The 17,501-nt window shown below is 40.0% G+C and overlaps 1 protein-coding gene across 3 annotated transcripts in view; it reads left to right on the forward strand.

Annotated features, from left to right (window-relative positions):
• The window catches only part of CTNND2 (catenin delta 2), a 394,794-nt gene that overhangs the window by 288,260 nt on the left and 89,033 nt on the right, over positions 1-17,501 (forward strand). For all 3 annotated transcript variants that reach the window (XM_082752927.1, XM_082752928.1, XM_082752929.1), the window contains one exon: positions 15,040-15,157. In XM_082752927.1, coding sequence (XP_082609053.1) covers positions 15,040-15,157 — 118 coding nt within the window. The remainder of the gene's footprint in view (positions 1-15,039; positions 15,158-17,501) is intronic.

Here is a 17,501-nt window from a genome sequence, read left to right on the forward strand (position 1 = left end):
ATTTCATTTTTGCTTTCCACTGTTTTGAAATATCCATTTGTCTGGAAATGTAATTGTCTGACCAGCTGACCATAAAGTCACTAGTTTTATCCTTTATCACAGCTTTGTCTGTTAACTGTCTTGTCTTATAGAAGGAATTTGATAGCTGTGGCATGGGGGTTTTAACTGTACAAGTTTGGTTGCCTTCAACTGAATTTGTGTGACTAAAACTTTAGGAGGTCCTTCAGGCCAATGGGTTCATGTGGCATAAGGACATTCTTGCACTTACCAGGCTATTTATTCACTGGATAGTCAGGTTGCCTTTTCTGTCTGGGAGGATGACTGACTTTGGTGTTTCATTTGTACATGTGAACAAAAAAGGAGGCTAAAGTAATAATATCAGCAAGATAAAGTTCTGTATTCTAGTAATTAAAACACTATTTGTCTTTTATAACAGACAATTAAGAGAATGTATAGGCAACAATTGAAATTTGCTTGAATACAAGACCCACAAATGGCTGACAAATTATAAATATATATAGAAGACTTCAAATCACTTTTTTTTTTTTTTTTTTTTTTTTTTGCTTCTGTGGGGTAACGTAACTATTCTTTCAGAGAAGACCTCTTAAGTGCATGCAGCAGACCATGTTCTAAGTGTCTTTTTAAAATGGATCAGGTGATGACTCCAAAGAGAACAAACTCTCAGGACTTCTTGGGTTCATAATTCCTTGACAGAGAAAAAGAACAGGCAAGTAAACCAGTTGATTAAGAAAGAAAGTAAGGTATTCACCAAAAAAAAAATAAATCAAAAAGACATAACTCAAAATTTTTTTACAGATTTTTTGGTGTGGAAGTTTTATTAAGCAAACTGCTCTGTCTGGAAATGTGTCATGCTTACTTTTAACTGTTTATTTTGTGTGATGGTCTGGCCCTTTCGTATTATTCTAGATATGAACATGACTTCTGTAGCTTGGACACTCTTGCTAGCACTGAACAATTTAGGGTAAAACCTGGCAGCAGGTCAGGAATACATTTTGGCCCCATGTTAGATTCTGAAGTTATACTTTGATCATAATCAAATCAGGCAGTCCAAATATTTCTCAGAGTACAGAGAAGAGGTTTGCGTGTATCCCTGAAAATCACATGAGCTGCACTGGGAATAAGCCATGGGGAAAGAACTGTCAAAACCAAGAATTTTTGTTTTCATTTGTTAGTATTAGTTGTTCTAAAGCTAAAACAAGGTCAAATACATCACAGGATTGTGAGGAATTTCACACACCATGTGGAGATGACTAAATTTCTTTCCTCAGGTTTCGGGTAAGGAAGAAAATCTCTTTTCCCAGCTGTTGTATATGTTAAAGTTTTGGCTGAAGGAGAAGGATTTTTTTTTTCTGTAAAAATATTACAAAATTAAAATTGTGTTAGAGCAGTAATATTTAAATGATTTTACAAAATGATCTCAGCAGTGTAAGAAGTGCTGATAAATAAACACAGTAAGAATAATAGTTTTAAACACAGTAAATCACTGTCGTTGCAGAAAGAAGTGTATTTTTATGCTTATTCTGTACTCTAAAGCATTTTGCCTGCTTCTTTCCAATTACTCTTATGAATGCAGCTGTAATGCCAAATTTTTACTGAGAATATATGAAAAATAAAAAGGGGATATTTTTCTTGTCATGGAATTATTTTTTATGGTTATTCTTGCAACTCATGCAAGACAGACTTTCCCACAGGATTAAACAAAATAAATACAGACTTCATATTTAAGTGGGGAAGAGAAGTAGACATAGAAATGATGAAGAAATAACCTGAATTTAAATACTTCAGAAATTGCTTGAGCAATTAATGTAGAGGAAGGCAATTAAGAACATCAAAACAGGCCAACTTTTAAGCATTTGAAGAAAATAATCTAGAAAATAATAGGTTGAATGAGGTTAATTGAAAACCATTTATGTCTGATTAGTGCTTTTGTTCAGAATAAGATACCAAGCTGTATAGGAAAATGAAAAAAACAGGAAAGACTACTTTGCAACACTGAAGCATCTGACACAGTATTTTTGAGTTTCACAGTGAATAGAGTGGGTGGCCAAGGAAGAAGAAATTAGACCAGTATGCTTCCCCCAGCCATGTAGACATTTATCTGGGAGCTGTCGTGGAGAGCGATGCCTGTGTTTAGCAGCCTTGGTGGCTTTCTTCCCTATGAATATGTTCAGTTGCTCTTGGGTTCATGCAAAAATGAAAACCTCCAGTATCTTCTGGCAAGAAATTCCAACAAAAGCACCTCACCTAATTCTGGAACAGATAGATCACATGCAAGGAACGATGCTGCTGTACTAGCATTTGTGCTGTTCTTCTGTGTCTTGTAGCAACACCTTCATTTCTTCTAATACACACAGTGGCAGACCAGAAACCCCTCCAGACTGTCCACATCCTTTCTTCTTCCGCACTCAGCTGTGTTTATTGCTATACATGATAATATCACTTAACACAGGTTAGGAAGTGCATGGCTCTCACACCACCAGCTCCAAGCACTATTTAGAAGCTATTGCTGAAATGCTGTACACCTCCCCTTTCTTCTCCTGCTGTTGGATGGTTATTCGAATTGTCTGTTTTCTCTGGGAAACAGAATGACTCCATGGGGTTTCTTTTGCACCTAAGAGCAAGAGACCCAAATCCAGGGTTAAATTCAGGATTCTGGATTCACGAGGCCAGTGCCATTTCAGGTTCACTTCTCCTACTTAACTTCTTTGCTCTTCAAACCTCTTTCTGGCTTCCAGTCTTCCTGTAACAGATGTGATTTCTTTGGTTTTAATAACTCTTAACTAGAATTCTCTTCCATGAACTTCACTCACTTTGAGCCCATATGTACTTTTGTCAGCCGTGACTTCTTTAGGGAAGGATGTCTACAGCTCAATTTCACTCGGCTACCATTTGTTTTTTGTTTTAAACCTGCCTTGTCTGGTGCCATCTGGTGACACACAGTTTTCCAGTTGGAGTGAAAAGTTGGTTTCTATCCACCTTCTCCATGACCATAATGACTTCATAAATTTCTGTCATATTCTCCCCGACCTGTTATCTGTCTGTCTTTCAAACCAATGAGTTCTGGCTTACTAAGTTGCTCCTAATGGAGAAATATGTAGCCTTCCTTTGAATCTTTTCCAGTTCTGCCGTATCATTTTGAGTTGAGGGGATCAGAGTTGCATACCATAGTAAGGATGATGCTCATGGTGGTACAGTGCTGTTCTCTTCTAGTTTATGTAGCTTGCCATACATCCTTACAGCCCATTTGGCTTGTTTGCCTGCTCTTGAGTGTTGTGCTATCTTTTGATGGGGTTATCTGTTATAATCCCAAGGTTTTAGTGGTCAGTTCTGAGACCAGCATATTGTAAGCGAAATCAGGAATGTTTTAATTCATTTTATCTCATATACATCACTTTACATTTATCTATTTTAAATTTAAAGTCGTTCTGCAGCACTTCCTTGTTATCACTCATCTTATTACGCTGAATAGTAACTTAGTATCTTTATCAAATTTTCATTTCATTGTTCATCTCCTGTTCCTGATAGCTTATGAATAAATCACTCCACTGGTGACCACCTTCCATTGTGAGGACTGACCATTCATTTCCTATATTTTAACGATTATCTGTCCGTTATCTTTCAATGCCTGCTTAGTTTCATTGCAGTCCTTTTGTTAGAGATCTTGTCAAAAGTCTTTTGAAAAGTGAAATAAATATTATCAATCCATCTGTCCCTTATCTAACATGCTTATTGCCTCTGTATTGTATCTTCAGAGTTCAAAGGTGGAATTGTGAATCAGCCCCCTTTATTCCTCCTAGGACATCTTATTTATTTCTGTGCCCCTAGTTCTGTATTTGCTTATAGTTTGCTGTAGTTTACAGCATTTTTCAAAACGCTGTTGTATTTACATCTTTCCAGTGCTGAAATACCAAGGTGGCTTAAAGTGAGAGGCTGTACACCGTGGTTATGGCACAGGCAGGTGACAGTAAAGACTGTGCTTCATCATTAGGGATTCAAAGGATGACCTCCCTAAGATTTTCAAAGTGCAACTGCAGTGTATGTTCAAGCAGAAACAAAAGCTGAATTCTACCCAATACATTCTCATTTTAATTTATACAACATTGTGCTTTTCAGTGGATGAGGCAGCCATTCTAAATTCTCAGGACTGACTAGTTTATTGTGCTTCCTCATACTTAGAGGAAACAGAAAAGACTTCACTGGAAATAGAAGTCCCCTTTTTTTCATCTCTGGATTTACTGCAGTGTCCTTTACGAATTTCCACTCTCATATCCGGGTGTGAGTGAGTGACAGAGTGGTGCTTAGCTGCTGGCCAGGGCCAGCCACCACACCACACTTCTGTGCAAAAGGTCTCTGACACATTTAGAGCTCCATTTAGAGAGTTTGCTCTTTAAAGCATCTTATTAAATTCTGGGAAAGAGTCAGGTTTGAAATGTTACAGTTCAAAATGGAGAAAAATATCTTCACATTGGCATCCTTAAACTGTTCCTGTTGTGACCTTCAGAGTCTGCACCACAGCAGCTTCTTCCCAAGGGCAGTAAGTGACACTGTATTTCAGCTCTTACCAGCTGAGTGAACACCGTGGTCAAACTGAATTTCACCTCGTGCAGGTAGTGCCTTAAAAGTGGTTAAACTGCTAAGCATTAAGTGCAGTTAACCTTACGCAGTCAGATTTATGTCCAAGAAAATAAATACCAAATCTGAAATTTGCTGCAGTTTCTTTTTTTTTTTTTTTCATTCTATAATTTAAAATATTTGCTGAACAAATTGTATGCAATTCCGTTTATGGTGTTTAAATAGAAGTTGCACTTCAAATGGCAACACATAGCAAAATGTGGGCAGGCAGTTTAGAAACATTTTTTGTTTATTTCATATGTCGTTCACTGTAGCATGAACTTTTACAGAAAATATTGTATGACATAATTTTATTGTTTTGTTTTTATAGAGAAAATTCTTTTAAGATGTTTATGGCAGTGTAAGTTCTTTTTCTAGCAGGTATCTCTTCAAAACATATCAAAATAGCAAAAAAAATGATGTTAGATGTCAGTTGTTTCACAGATCACACACACTGGTCATAAAAAAAGAGTACATTTAGCCTAAGGAATAGACAGACAGGCAGAAGCACAGCAATAAAAGGTACCTGTTGAGTGCTTGACTTGGTAGGCTAATTGCTCTGATGTTTTGAAAATGAAAGGTATGGATGAATAATCAAAGCTAAATCACATTGTCATAGCATTTGATAGAAAGGTTAATAACCAAGACTGTATCCACATTAAACTGTCAGATGTTTGTCTAATTGCAAAGTATGCTTTAAAGTGAAATTAATACCTAAGAGATAAAGATCTGAAGCCAATTTTTTTGTTGATATAAATTGTTCCTGCTTCATTAATTACAGTTGAGCTATGCTAATTAGTAGTAGAGAATTTGCCTCAAAACCTGCGTTATTTCTATCCACGTGCAGGATTGATAAATGATTACTAGTCTGTAAACCAACTTTATTTATAAGAAGGCTATAATTGGTACTGAGAACATTTAACAAGAAGAATTTTTCATGGTGATACTATTGCATGTCATAGTTGGATTTAGTGCAGTGGTAAAATGTCCTGCATTTTCCTGTTCTTTTCAAATGATACTGCATTGAACTGTCATTCAAATCAGGCAAAACTGCAAAGTAGATCTAAGGCAGTTACTGAAAAATCTATTTTCATTTACTAGTACGTCCAAACAATAAGCTGGTTTTGTAGTCACTAAAAGCCTACCAGTTAGAAAGTCATAATAATGAAGATGAACCATCTTCTGTCTTTGACTTATTGGCTAGTTTAAATTTGTATGTTATCTGAGAAATAGCTGTTCTCATCAGCTAGTTTAGTTTTCGGCAGTAAGGAACTATTAAATAAATTCTTAGTGTACAAATCATGATTTAAAAAATATATAATTTGTCTATAGGAAAACACCTTTTAATCTCTCTACTGCATGTCCAAAGGCTGCACTGAATACTTACAGATAAGTCAATGGAACTCAAGATCTACTCCATTATAAAAAGCCCTTAAAATTTCATAGTTGTCAGTGGACTGCTGCTGATTGTGAGCATACTTGACTGATGTCCTGATTGCATGGCATTGGTTGCTTCTTTTTGCTGTAAATGTTAATACATTAGACTCTAGCAACAACGAGTCTGAATGCATATAGAAACAGCTGGAAGTAAGCAGAAAAGCAGTAGCTCTTATGGAATCATCTGTGACATTGCAGACCAACATAAATAATTGTAACTGCTCGCTGCAGCTTATGATAGGACTGGGGATGCCAGCTTGCCACCAGGCCAAGGCTCTGTTACTGAAGGAGAATGCTTAGCCAGTTGGACAGAAATAAAACTAGACAGCATATAAGAGAGCACATGCAGAGGAGGCCATTATGAGGGTTGGTTGTTTTTATTATTATTGTTATTATTTTATTTTAGTATGTTTTTAAATGAATACTTTGTACATTCCAAGAAACTGAGTAGCTGAGAGAGCTGGGAGTGTTTAGAGAAGTCTCAGGGAGGACGTGAGCCATGTATATAAATACCCTACAGGAGGGTGTATAAAAGACATGGCTAGAATCTCAGTGCTAGTGAGAAATAAGCCAAAAGGCCATGAGCAAATGGATCTGGACGGGCTTGGGAGGTGGGTCTGTGCAAAGCTCATGAAGTGCAACAAGGCCAAATGCAAGGTCCTGCATCTGGCTTGGAGCAATCCCAAACACAAGTACAGCTGGATGGAGAATGGACTGAGAGCAGCTCTGAGGAGAAGGACTTGGAGGTGTTAGTTGATGAGCAGCTCAGCAGTGTGTGCTCTCAGCCCAGAAAGCCACCCATATCTTGGACTGCATCAAAAGAAGCGTGGCCAGCAGGGTAAGGGAGGTGATTCTCCCCCTCTGATCTGCTCTCATGAGACCCCACGTAGAGCCCTGTGTTCAGCTCTGGGACCCCAACACAAGAAGGACAGGGACATATTGGAGCTAGTCCAGAGGAGGGCCACAAATATGATCAAAGAGCTGGAGCACCTCTCCTCTGAAGACAGGCTGAGGGAGTTGGGGTTGTTCAGTCTGGAGAAGAGAAGGCTATGAAGAAAGACCTTAGAGCAGCCTTACGATGCCTAAAGCAGGCCTACAAGAAAGCTGGGGAGGGACTTTATCAGAGAGTATAAGGATAGGACATGGACTAATGACTTTAAACTAAAAGAGGGTAGATCTAAATTAGGTATTCAGAAGAAATTCTTCGCTCAGAGGGTGGTGAGGCTCTGGCACAGGTTGCCCAGAGAAGCTGTGGATGCCCCATCCCTGGAGGTGTTCAAGGCCAGGCTGGATGGGTCTTTGGGCAACCTGTTCTTGTGGGAGGTGTCCCTGCCCATGGCAGGGGGATTGGAACCAGGTGATCCTTAAGGTCCCTTTCAACCCAGACCATTCTGTGATCCTATGATTGTAAAACATTCAAATACAGAGAATGCCACTTAAACCTAAGAAAAATATATTTTATCATGAGGGTGGTCAAACACAGGAACAAGTTGCCCAGAGAGGTTCCAAAGTGCAACAGGTTGTCTGGAGCCACCTGCCGTAGCTGACCCTGTGTTTAGCAGGGACCATAGACTAAACAATTGCTGTGAGTGCCTCCCAATCTCAGTTATTCTGTGATTTTCATGTTCAAATTGTTTATGCTCAAATTCAGACACAGGAGGTAATCGGTGACAACTTGACAACATATGGCATGGTGCTTTTGGTATATTGCTGGAGCACAAAAGTTTACTTTGCTCTTCTACTTGTCTTGTTCGTGCATATTCATAGTCATATGTAAATACACTTTCTTTTTCTTTTAGTGTTAGCAATAACTCTAGAAGCGTGTCATCCCTCATGCTCCACACACACAAGAATAGCAGCAGGGCAGGAGCAAAGCCTGCCCCACAGTCACAGTTCCTCTTAACAACTTGGCTGCACTGGAGTCTGCTTTCATGACATACTCTGAGCAGCAGGCTGAGCACTATCTCAACCGTGGCATATTGCATCACTGATGGCTGTTCTCATGGTATTTCAACTAGATGTCTCATCCCAAAGCAATGCATAATATCCTTTGGTCCTATAGCTAGATACATTGAGGCAGCTTGTTTCTCCTGACTGCAGATGTGTCATTCTCTATGTGCTTATCCAACAGGCATCTAATGTCAGTGTCCATGTCATGTTCTGGTATGCTTTGAGTTGTCAGTGATGATGGCACGACTGGCCAAATGTTTCAGTGGGACTGCTCCTTTCAGAGTGAGCCTCTGAGCAAAACCCATGTGAAGAAGTGCTTTGAGGGTGAGCTTTAGATGTCACAAGGTCTCAGTTCTGCCAAAGAGACTTGGTGGCCAACCATCGTGTTGCAGATGGAGTATGGAACCAAGCTGTAGTATGCACTACACATTAAGCTGTGTGATAGTTTGAGGCCCTGGACAACGCCCTGGGTCATGCAACATAAAAAAGTCCCAGGTCTGCTGCCTTTGGTGGGAAGCAGTGATCACTGGGAGTGGTATCATAAAACATAGCCATTGACAGACTACTTTATAGAATAGTTGCATGCTTTAAAGGGCTATCCAAGTTGAAACAGTGAGTTCATGAGCAGGAAGTTAAGAACCCATTTCATGAATTTACCAGTGCTGACTCCATCTATGTGTCAGTTTCTGTGCCTCAGGAGAACCCACCACAGGATCAGACAACTTCCGTGATTCTTTCATAGGCATTTCTAACTCTCCAGCTCTCCCTGCTCAGCCTTTCTCTCATTCCACTGAGCCCCATGTTTCTTACGCACATGACACACAGCATGTTAGCAGGGCAATTTTCAGTACTTAAAGGTGATTGAGGCAGTCCTGCTTTCTAGCTTCCTCATTTCAGAGCAGGTCCCTTTGCAATCTTCAGTACATAGCAGAGTTCATACAGAGCACCTCACAGAGAGAGTTTCATGCAAACCTGACATCCTTGTAGTCTACTGCATGATGGCTTTTAGGACTAAAGCTCCTCCTGCAGTGCAGCAGCCTTGATAATAACAGGAATTTATGCACCAAGTACGTGTTTACAGCTGAACAGATTAGACATTCAGTGTAATATGTAGATGGGTCAGCCTGAAAAGGCTCTTCTGGGTATGATACTGAGGATGAAATTGTGCATGTGAGGGGGAGTTATTTTGGATGTTAAAATATGGGGCTTTCTAGCAGCTCAATGAACATGTGCTGAATAGCAAAATCTGCCTGCTGCCTCACTCAAAATTATTCTCAGGCATTTTTTTTCACTCAGTTGCAACTCGGTTATTCAGTATTCTCCTGAGGGGTTTTCCCGTGCTAGTATCCTCAGTGAAACATAAACTTAGTTCCTATGACATTAATGGCATTTTTTTGAGTTCTTGGTTTATATAAACTTTCCCCCCTCTCTGGGAAAACTCTCCTTTTTTTTGGCTATTATTTCGAGTAGAAGGATGGAAAAGATTGAAGCTGTTATCTTTAGTCCTTCTTACTCAAAACTTTTTGGAATGAAGCTATACTTTGGATTCATCTTAAGTTTCATACCAAAGATAACTTCAGAGTTACTCCTAAATTAGTTTATTGCCCTTTCTGTGTCTGTCCTTTCTTATGTCACATTAGTTTACAGGAAAAAATTACATATACTGAATATTAAACATGCTTTTTCTTTTTAGCAAGGGGCCATAAGAAGGACCAATTTCATCTTTGCTAAACACAGATAATTTTTTCTCAATTATTATCGTACATGACTGCAGTCAGATTCGCAGTCTGTGGAACTGTTGCTGGTACAGAAAAGGTCGAACTACTTGATGAGATCTGAGCCTGCTCAAGGAACACAGATGCCTCTGTAAAAGCTGTCTTTGCAATTTCTAGAACTACTACTGGGAGTAAGTTCAAGGTTTGCTAAGTGATCCCATATCCAGAGAGGATGACTCTCAGCACAGCGGCTTTGCAGGTGATCCTTCCATAGAACTCCATGTCCCTCTCTGGAGAGGACACGCAGGAGGGAAGGGATGCCATACAGAGGGATCTGGACAGGCTTGAGAGGTGGGCCTGTACGAACCTCATGGAGTTCGACAAGGCCATGTGCAACGCCCTGCACTTGGCTTGGAGCAATCCCGAGCACAAATACAGCTGGGTGGAGAACAGACTGAGAGCAGCCCTGAGAAAGACTCGGAGGTGTTGGCTGATGAGCAGCTCAGCTTGAGCCAGCAATGCGTGCTTGCAGCCCAGAAGCCGACCGTATCCTGGGCTGCATCAAAAGCACTGTGGCCAGCAGGGCGAGGGAGGTGATTGTTCCCCTCTGCTCTGCTCTCAGGAGACCCCACTTGTACTGTGTTCAGCTCCGAGGCCCCCAGCACAAGAAGGTCATGGATCTGTTGGAGTGAGTCCAGAGGAGGGCCACAGGGATGATCAGAGGGCTGGAGCACCTCTCCTGTGAAGACAGGAGTTGGGGTCCTTCAGCCTGGAGAAGAGAAGGCTCTGGGGAGACCTCATAGTGGCCTTCCAGTGCCTAATGGGGGCCTACAGGAAAGCTGGGGAGGGACTCTGTGTCAGGGGGTGCAGTGATAGGACAAGGGGGAATGGCTTTAAGCTAAAAGAAGGTAGATTTAGATTGAATGTTTGGAACAATTTATTTACTAATAATTTAGTAAATGTATTTACTAATTAGTAAATGTATTTACTGATTTATTTATTGGAGGCACTGGCACATGTTGCCCGGAGAAGCTGTGGATGCCCCATACCTGGAGGTGTTCAAGGCCAGGCTGGATGGGGCTTTGGGCAACCTGTTCTGGTGGGAGGTGTCCCGGCCCATGGCAGGGGCAATGGAATTTGATCTTTTAGGTCCTTTCCAACCCAAACTGTTCTATTCAATGCCTTAGTTATCTTACAGTCATCAGGATATTGTATGGAAAAGACTCTAAAGGAGAGAGAAATTGCTTAGCACCACCCATCTTCCACCACCTCAAATCTCACCAAATTCACTGAATAACTAAGGTAAGCACCAGGACTGACAGGAATCAGGTATGTGTTGTGCGGTGAATACCTCTGTACCACCCAGTTTGTATGCGTAGACCATTGGATTGACATCCCCATTGAGTATGTCTGGAGGGTCATACCTTCTGTTAGTTATCAGGTGATGACATGATAACTGTGATGCATCTTCCCATAAAACTGAAGCTGGATTATTGTAGTTCTCTTTCTATCTGCAGATTATTTGCAGAATTGCTCTGCCACTATTCAGAAAGTAGCAGAGTGATGAGCCGTGGGTCTGAGCTCTTGTTCAGACTCTCTGTTCTTGGTGTTCTTCTCTTGAGAACAAGCTGTTTACATTAGCTGGTCTTTGGAGGTCTGAGTGAGACTTTCTGATTAACCTGAGAGTTACTCTTCAGTACTTTGTATTCTTGGTATTCCTGTGTGGGTGAATTCAATTTGAGATTAATTTGACTAGTTTATGGATGTCTAAAGTGCTCCTTGTCCTAGATTCAAAATGTCAGCTTGCACCCGATAAATCTTTTCTCACATATACCCTGTGAACAGAGCTTCCACACAGAAAGAAAATATACCAGGCAATCCAGATTTTGCTGGGCTGTCTTTCTGATGGAAAACTATTTTTTTCCTGAAAACTTGTGCATTGTATCTCCATATCCTTTTAAAATCCAGAAAACATAGTTTCGCCTTTAAAGCTATTTGGAGACTGATACTGGAAAAATAGGTGTTTAGTTAGTGGGACATGTTACTGCTGGTAGACAGTACTAATGCTCCATTTGATGGTTTGCCCAGTGACCTGTAAATTCACCAGTGGCAAAGCATGTCTTACTCCCTGCTACACTGCCAGCTATGGCTTGTTTGAGTTAACAACTAGAAATAAGAAAATTAAGATGGCAGAGGGCTTTCTTTGTCAGGTTGAGTAACCTGGAACTTGTTTCTCTTGCACAGAACTTCATAGCCCAAATGTGGTCGTGGTTATGTTAGTGCCCTTCTGTGAAAGATCTCAGTTAGCAATGATTTGCAAGGTTGTTTCCTTCAACAGAGGTGAAATGGGAATAATTAGATAATACAATATATTTTTTAAATTATCAAATAATTATTTATACCTAAGTGTTCATATGAAGTTTGGATTTGTCTTGTTTTTTAAGCTATTTCAAATCTAAATAAATATGCTAGATCTTGAGAGCTGCAGTAGCTGTAAGCTGTATTCAAGAGATGGTACTGAATCTACATGGAGACTTTTAAAAAAAGGAGAAGCAGTCATGGGAATTCAGCATATCCACCTTACGATTACAGAACCAGCTGGAGCATAATGAGGAAGGATGATAAACTGTAAAAGTGAACCTGGCAACTCCTCCATACAGGGTGAAGAAGTGCATTTTCTGTGCAAGATGTGCCCCTAGTGTGTCTGTATAAAGGCTTCATATTCCTTGCTTAGCTAGAAGTGAATGAGGCAGACAGCTCGCAGCTCAGGGACTAGAAGGTTGTCTGTATCTGTATTGCTGGCTTGTTGGGGGGTTTCTGGTGAGCTTGGAGAGGAGCTGAGAGGCTTCCAGTCCAGGCAGGCTCTGGTGACATGCATTTGGCCATGCTAGAGAGAAGGAGAAATCACCTCAGTGAAAAGACCAGGGAGAATGTATCTCTCTGTTTCAACTGGCCTGTGGTTCTGAAAGCTTGCACTCAGCATATGTAACTTAAGAAAATGAAAAAGCCTGGACATGCAACAGTAATAAAAAATGCTACATCTAGTGCTGTTTAAAGGGATTCGGTAATATTTTATTTTTTTTTTAATGATACTTCCTCAGTATCCTCTTATTTTAATTTGTACAGTTACTCCATTTGCAGTATTCTTTCAGGGCTGGATACAGCTTTCTTTCTCTTCCTGTTTTTCTTTATCTTGCCAGAGGGTAGTAGAGTAGAATTTTAGATAAAAGAAGTCCACTAATCCCCTCTTCTCCTCACCACCCACCCTCCACCCCCAGTGGACTTTTCAGATCCACAGCTCTGCTTGTCCTACTTTTGCTTCCCTTCAGGAATTTCAGGCAGAGCTGCTGAAAGGGGACATTCTACTCAAAATGTACCTAAGCTAGAGTCTCCAGTACTGCAAAAGCATAGGCACTGTTTGGGGAAAGCCATACACTATAATTTTTATCTTCTGATTTCTGTCACCCAAAGGGGGAGTCAGAAGATTTCCATCACTCAAAACAGAGAGCTAATGAAAGATTTTTTTCTAGCTGATGCTTTCTGGATGACAGAAGAGAGTTTCCTCCTGAGTTAGAAGAAATCTCATCTACTGCTTCTGTAGCAGAAGAAGGGAAGAGGTGTTGGGTTCAGGGATCAGAAGAACAAGATGACATAAAACTTGCCAGAACACAGAACTTGCAAGCCATTACTGAGGGCACATTTCTGATGTGTGATGCAGGGAGAAGTGTGGAGTCTCTAGAAGAATGGAAAGCATGAATTTGTGTACTGGCAAGATAAAGGAATCAATTCTGGTTACAGCTCCTGGACTGTATGTTTTACATGGGACTGTCTGCATACATGAAGGGAACAGTATTGAATTAATTGAGGCAGTTTGTGCGGGGGAGAGCAGGGCTGATTAGGACAGTGTGGGGTGGCAAGTATAGCTTGAAAATCACATGTGCTTAGGGAGTAGAATCAATTAGGAACCTGCATTGAAGTGGTTGAGGGATGGTCTAGTTATGAGAGTACTTGATTAGCAAAAATCTTTGGTGCTTTGTTGGAATGGTAATGCTCTTTTTTTGGATGATAAGGAGGCAGAACAGAAGTAGATAGAGCAAAGAACTGAAAGGAAACCTTAAGTTCTCTCACCTTCCTCCACCTAAAATTTATTCCCTTCTTCCAGGATTCTTATCTTCTTTCTGCCTTTGATACAAAGGCAATTTAAAGTAGAGTAAAAGAAAGAAAGTGCTTTCTTTTTTCCCAAATCAAATGTCCAATGTCCTCTTTTCCATTTCTGTACATGCAGTATTGAGTACCTAGGGCTGGTGTGAGTGCCTATCTGTTCTTGCTTTGTATAAACTTCAGGACTGGGGAGAGGAGAGCTATGGATGAGCACCTCAGATGTCTACCCTTACTGATGGAAACCATCTGAAAAGTTTTACCCCATCCCTGAGACTGCTACTTTACCCATTTCCAATCAGAACCGCTGCACAAATTTGAATACAAGTTTTCTCAGTTTTTCTTGATGTTAACAAGTACAGATTCTATTTATATATGCACATTGATACAGAATTGTCTTTTTATATCAATATTTTGAACTTTATAACACATATTATTCAGTAAAATTTGTTTCAGTTGTGTTTCTATAAAGACGTTCAGAAAGCCCTGTGGCCCTTTCTGAGAAACACAATTATTATAAGATGAGGTTTTGAATTTTGCAATGTAAAACAACTTGCAAATTATGATGTAAAGAGAATATTTTGGCATCCGTGTTCTCTCAGAAAGAGAGAAAAGAAAACACTCAAGTAAAATGAGAAACAAGCAATACCAGGTGTTTTATGTTATGCTTTGATAATCTTTTTCTCACAGGTTAAGAGCCCCAACTACTGGGCTCTTCAAATCCTAAGAGATGTCTTTGGCAAAACCTGTAGACTTTTCAAGGCTTGATTTATATGTACATATGCACATTTTGAAGACACTTTTTCATAAATATAAAACCATTCTTTACAAAAAAAAAAAAAAAAAAGAATAAAAAGATAAATGATCAGCTCTTCTACAAATTATAGTAAGATGAGTCTCAGCTCAGGTAGGCGCATGCTGCTTGGCCTCTTAGCCCTTTCTTGTGGAGGACCTGATGACTTCCATTTGCTCCCCTCTGTGTTACATTTCCGGAACTCATTCACAGCTGTCTTCATTATTCACAGCTCTGAACTGATGAAAGGAGAAGAAACAAATGTTTTATCTGTATGTTAATTGCAAAAATGTTTGAGGAGGGGCAGTGGGCATGGGAGCTGTGCAGGTGGTGACCTTTGCTGTTGCCTTGCAGGAATGTCAGCTCTGCTGGAGAGGAGGCCCGCAGAAGGATGAGGGAGTGTGATGGCCTGACGGATGCATTGCTGTACGTGATCCAGTCTGCTCTGGGGAGCAGTGAAATTGATAGTAAGGTTTGTCATCTTTGTCTTTTCAGAAGCAAGAAATACAGATATTCAGGGTACCTCAGGACTATATAGTGACAGTTTTAAAAAAAATGCATCACAAGGGGTGGCTTAGCAAAGAGTAGTTTAGTCCATCTTTTTCTTTTCCTTCTGTTGAGCTGTGTATTTCTGTGTGCTAAATATTGGATTTGTGTCTCGCTATGTAGCGTGTGCAGGTAATCATGTCTTCCTTTCACTTGGATTATTAACAGAAAAAATGTAATAACTGCTTTAAGAGCAAATGTCATACTCCAAGTAAATGTCCTTATATTACTCTGCCAGGGTTACCTTAAAATTGATTTCCAATACCTAGTATGAGACAGACCTAATAATAGTGTGATAGGCTTAAAAGGCAAATGAAAAAAAAAAAAAAAAAGTGGACAATTAATAGGCAATTTCACAGTGGTACCAACGTGATTTTTTCTTTAAAGAGGATCAATGAATGCTTTCAGTAACTCTTTTAAGATGTATTTTTACGTCAACTTCACTTCTTTGAAAGTACTAGGATATGGACATGATTCTCCAAAGGTGAAAGGCACTGCTTAATTAAAAGGACATCAAGAACTTACAAACTGAAGGGCTGTAGTATATCAAATACATTAAAGTATTCCAGAGAAGAAGGAAAAGGCTAGCTTCAAATACTTTTTGCATTCAGTATATGGTGCTAAAGTAATTCTAATTGTTGCTTTAGGACAACCTTGGTCAAATTGCCAATCCTTAAGAATCAGAGTAGTGTGTCCTTTTACTTAGCAAAGCTTTAAAGCCTCCTGGCTTTGTATTTCTGAATGACCTTTCACAGAGTTGTCTATGAACCTCTGGTATTTTGTAGACTGGAGAGGGAAAAACCCCAGAACTTTCTGTTTGTTAGCTAAACCGAATAGGTGAAACTTGCTCAGACATCCAGGGGACAGAGGAAGGAATAACGAAAGGTTTGTAGAACGCAGTGCAGGTCTGGCAGCAAATACCCCAAACCCACCACAACTGAGTAGTCTAGGGTAGGCTTTCCATTAGCAAACCTTTAGTAGAGTAGTAATGACCGAATGAGGCTCGCCCACAAAGTAGGCACCACACTTTCAACAGTGCCCTGAGCAAACCCAGCAGCCACCTTCCTGCCCCTTAGTGCCACCTCCTGCAGAGCAGCCCAGAAATGTGGGGGTGATTTTTGCTTCATTAGCTTTGGAAAAGCTGAACTGGGAGTTGTTTCAAAGCTCTCTGATTCAGTTTGTCTATTAGAAAGAAGTTTGGGGGGCATCAGTGGAGCAGACCAGGAGGTAGATTGAGGAGTAGGGAAGAAAGCAGGTTGCTCACCATCCCACGGCTTAGCTGCTGCTCTTTCAACAGTTTCTTTGTAGGTGACCAGGCTGATTTCAAGATTGTTATACTATTAAAGGGGCTAAATAAGGAGCACAGTAAGCTCCTTGTTTTGCCTCTTATCACTAATATGCAATGCTCCCTTTATGCCCTCATTTGTAACTGTTGTGGACTTGGTAAAAACTGTAGGCTAAATCATACTGAGGAAAAAATGAGGACATGAGACAAAAATTATTCTCCCTGGCTTAGTAGTTTTAACCTCTCGTCCAGCAGGTTTTCAACTCTACGATGTAAAGCACTTGTGCAGTTAAAGAAAAAAACACCATACTGTTGCCTCTTGTCTTGCATCCTTTTCACAAAGTAGAAAGTGGTTTTAATTAAACTTAATAATTTAATAACTGGCTCTAAATCATTTTGTAATCTAGTTTCAAAAATGCTGCTGCTATAACAATTTTATAGTTCCTTTTTTTTTTTTTTGAAATATAAATGTCATTTTCCAAATGCCATGACAACTGTGCTACTAGATAATTTTATAGTAGCGTTATTGACAAAGAACTGAATGCTGAAAAACAGGTCCCTGCTCTTGCAGACTCCAAAAGAGGGCGTGGGACTTGTAAGCACAGGCAGAATTGATAAACGATTCATGCAGGTGCAGTTAAGAGTGCATAAATCTTATCAACATTATGAACATCTTGGCAGTGGTATCTTCTAGTAAGAAAAAGCTATGATACTTAATGATGTTAAAAGTGAGTGAGTTAGGTGTGGTTACGTGACAAAGCTACTGTTCTTAATTTAATTTGATCTATTAAAGAAGAAAGGCTGCCAAACTTGTATTTCAGCCCTTTTTGATGAAGCTAAAGACTGTAGGAATGAGGAATGCAAGGTCCTTTGAAAGTTCAGAGCTATAAATCAGAAAGAAGTGAGGTCTGTCCAGCAACATGAGTAAACCAGCTTTCTTGTCTTGTATTAGTTTACCCAAATGACAAAGGTATCGGTTGCCTTC

Source organism: Aythya marila (genome assembly GCF_965140915.1).
Source record: "Aythya marila genome assembly, chromosome: 2".
Taxonomy (NCBI): domain Eukaryota; kingdom Metazoa; phylum Chordata; class Aves; order Anseriformes; family Anatidae; genus Aythya; species Aythya marila.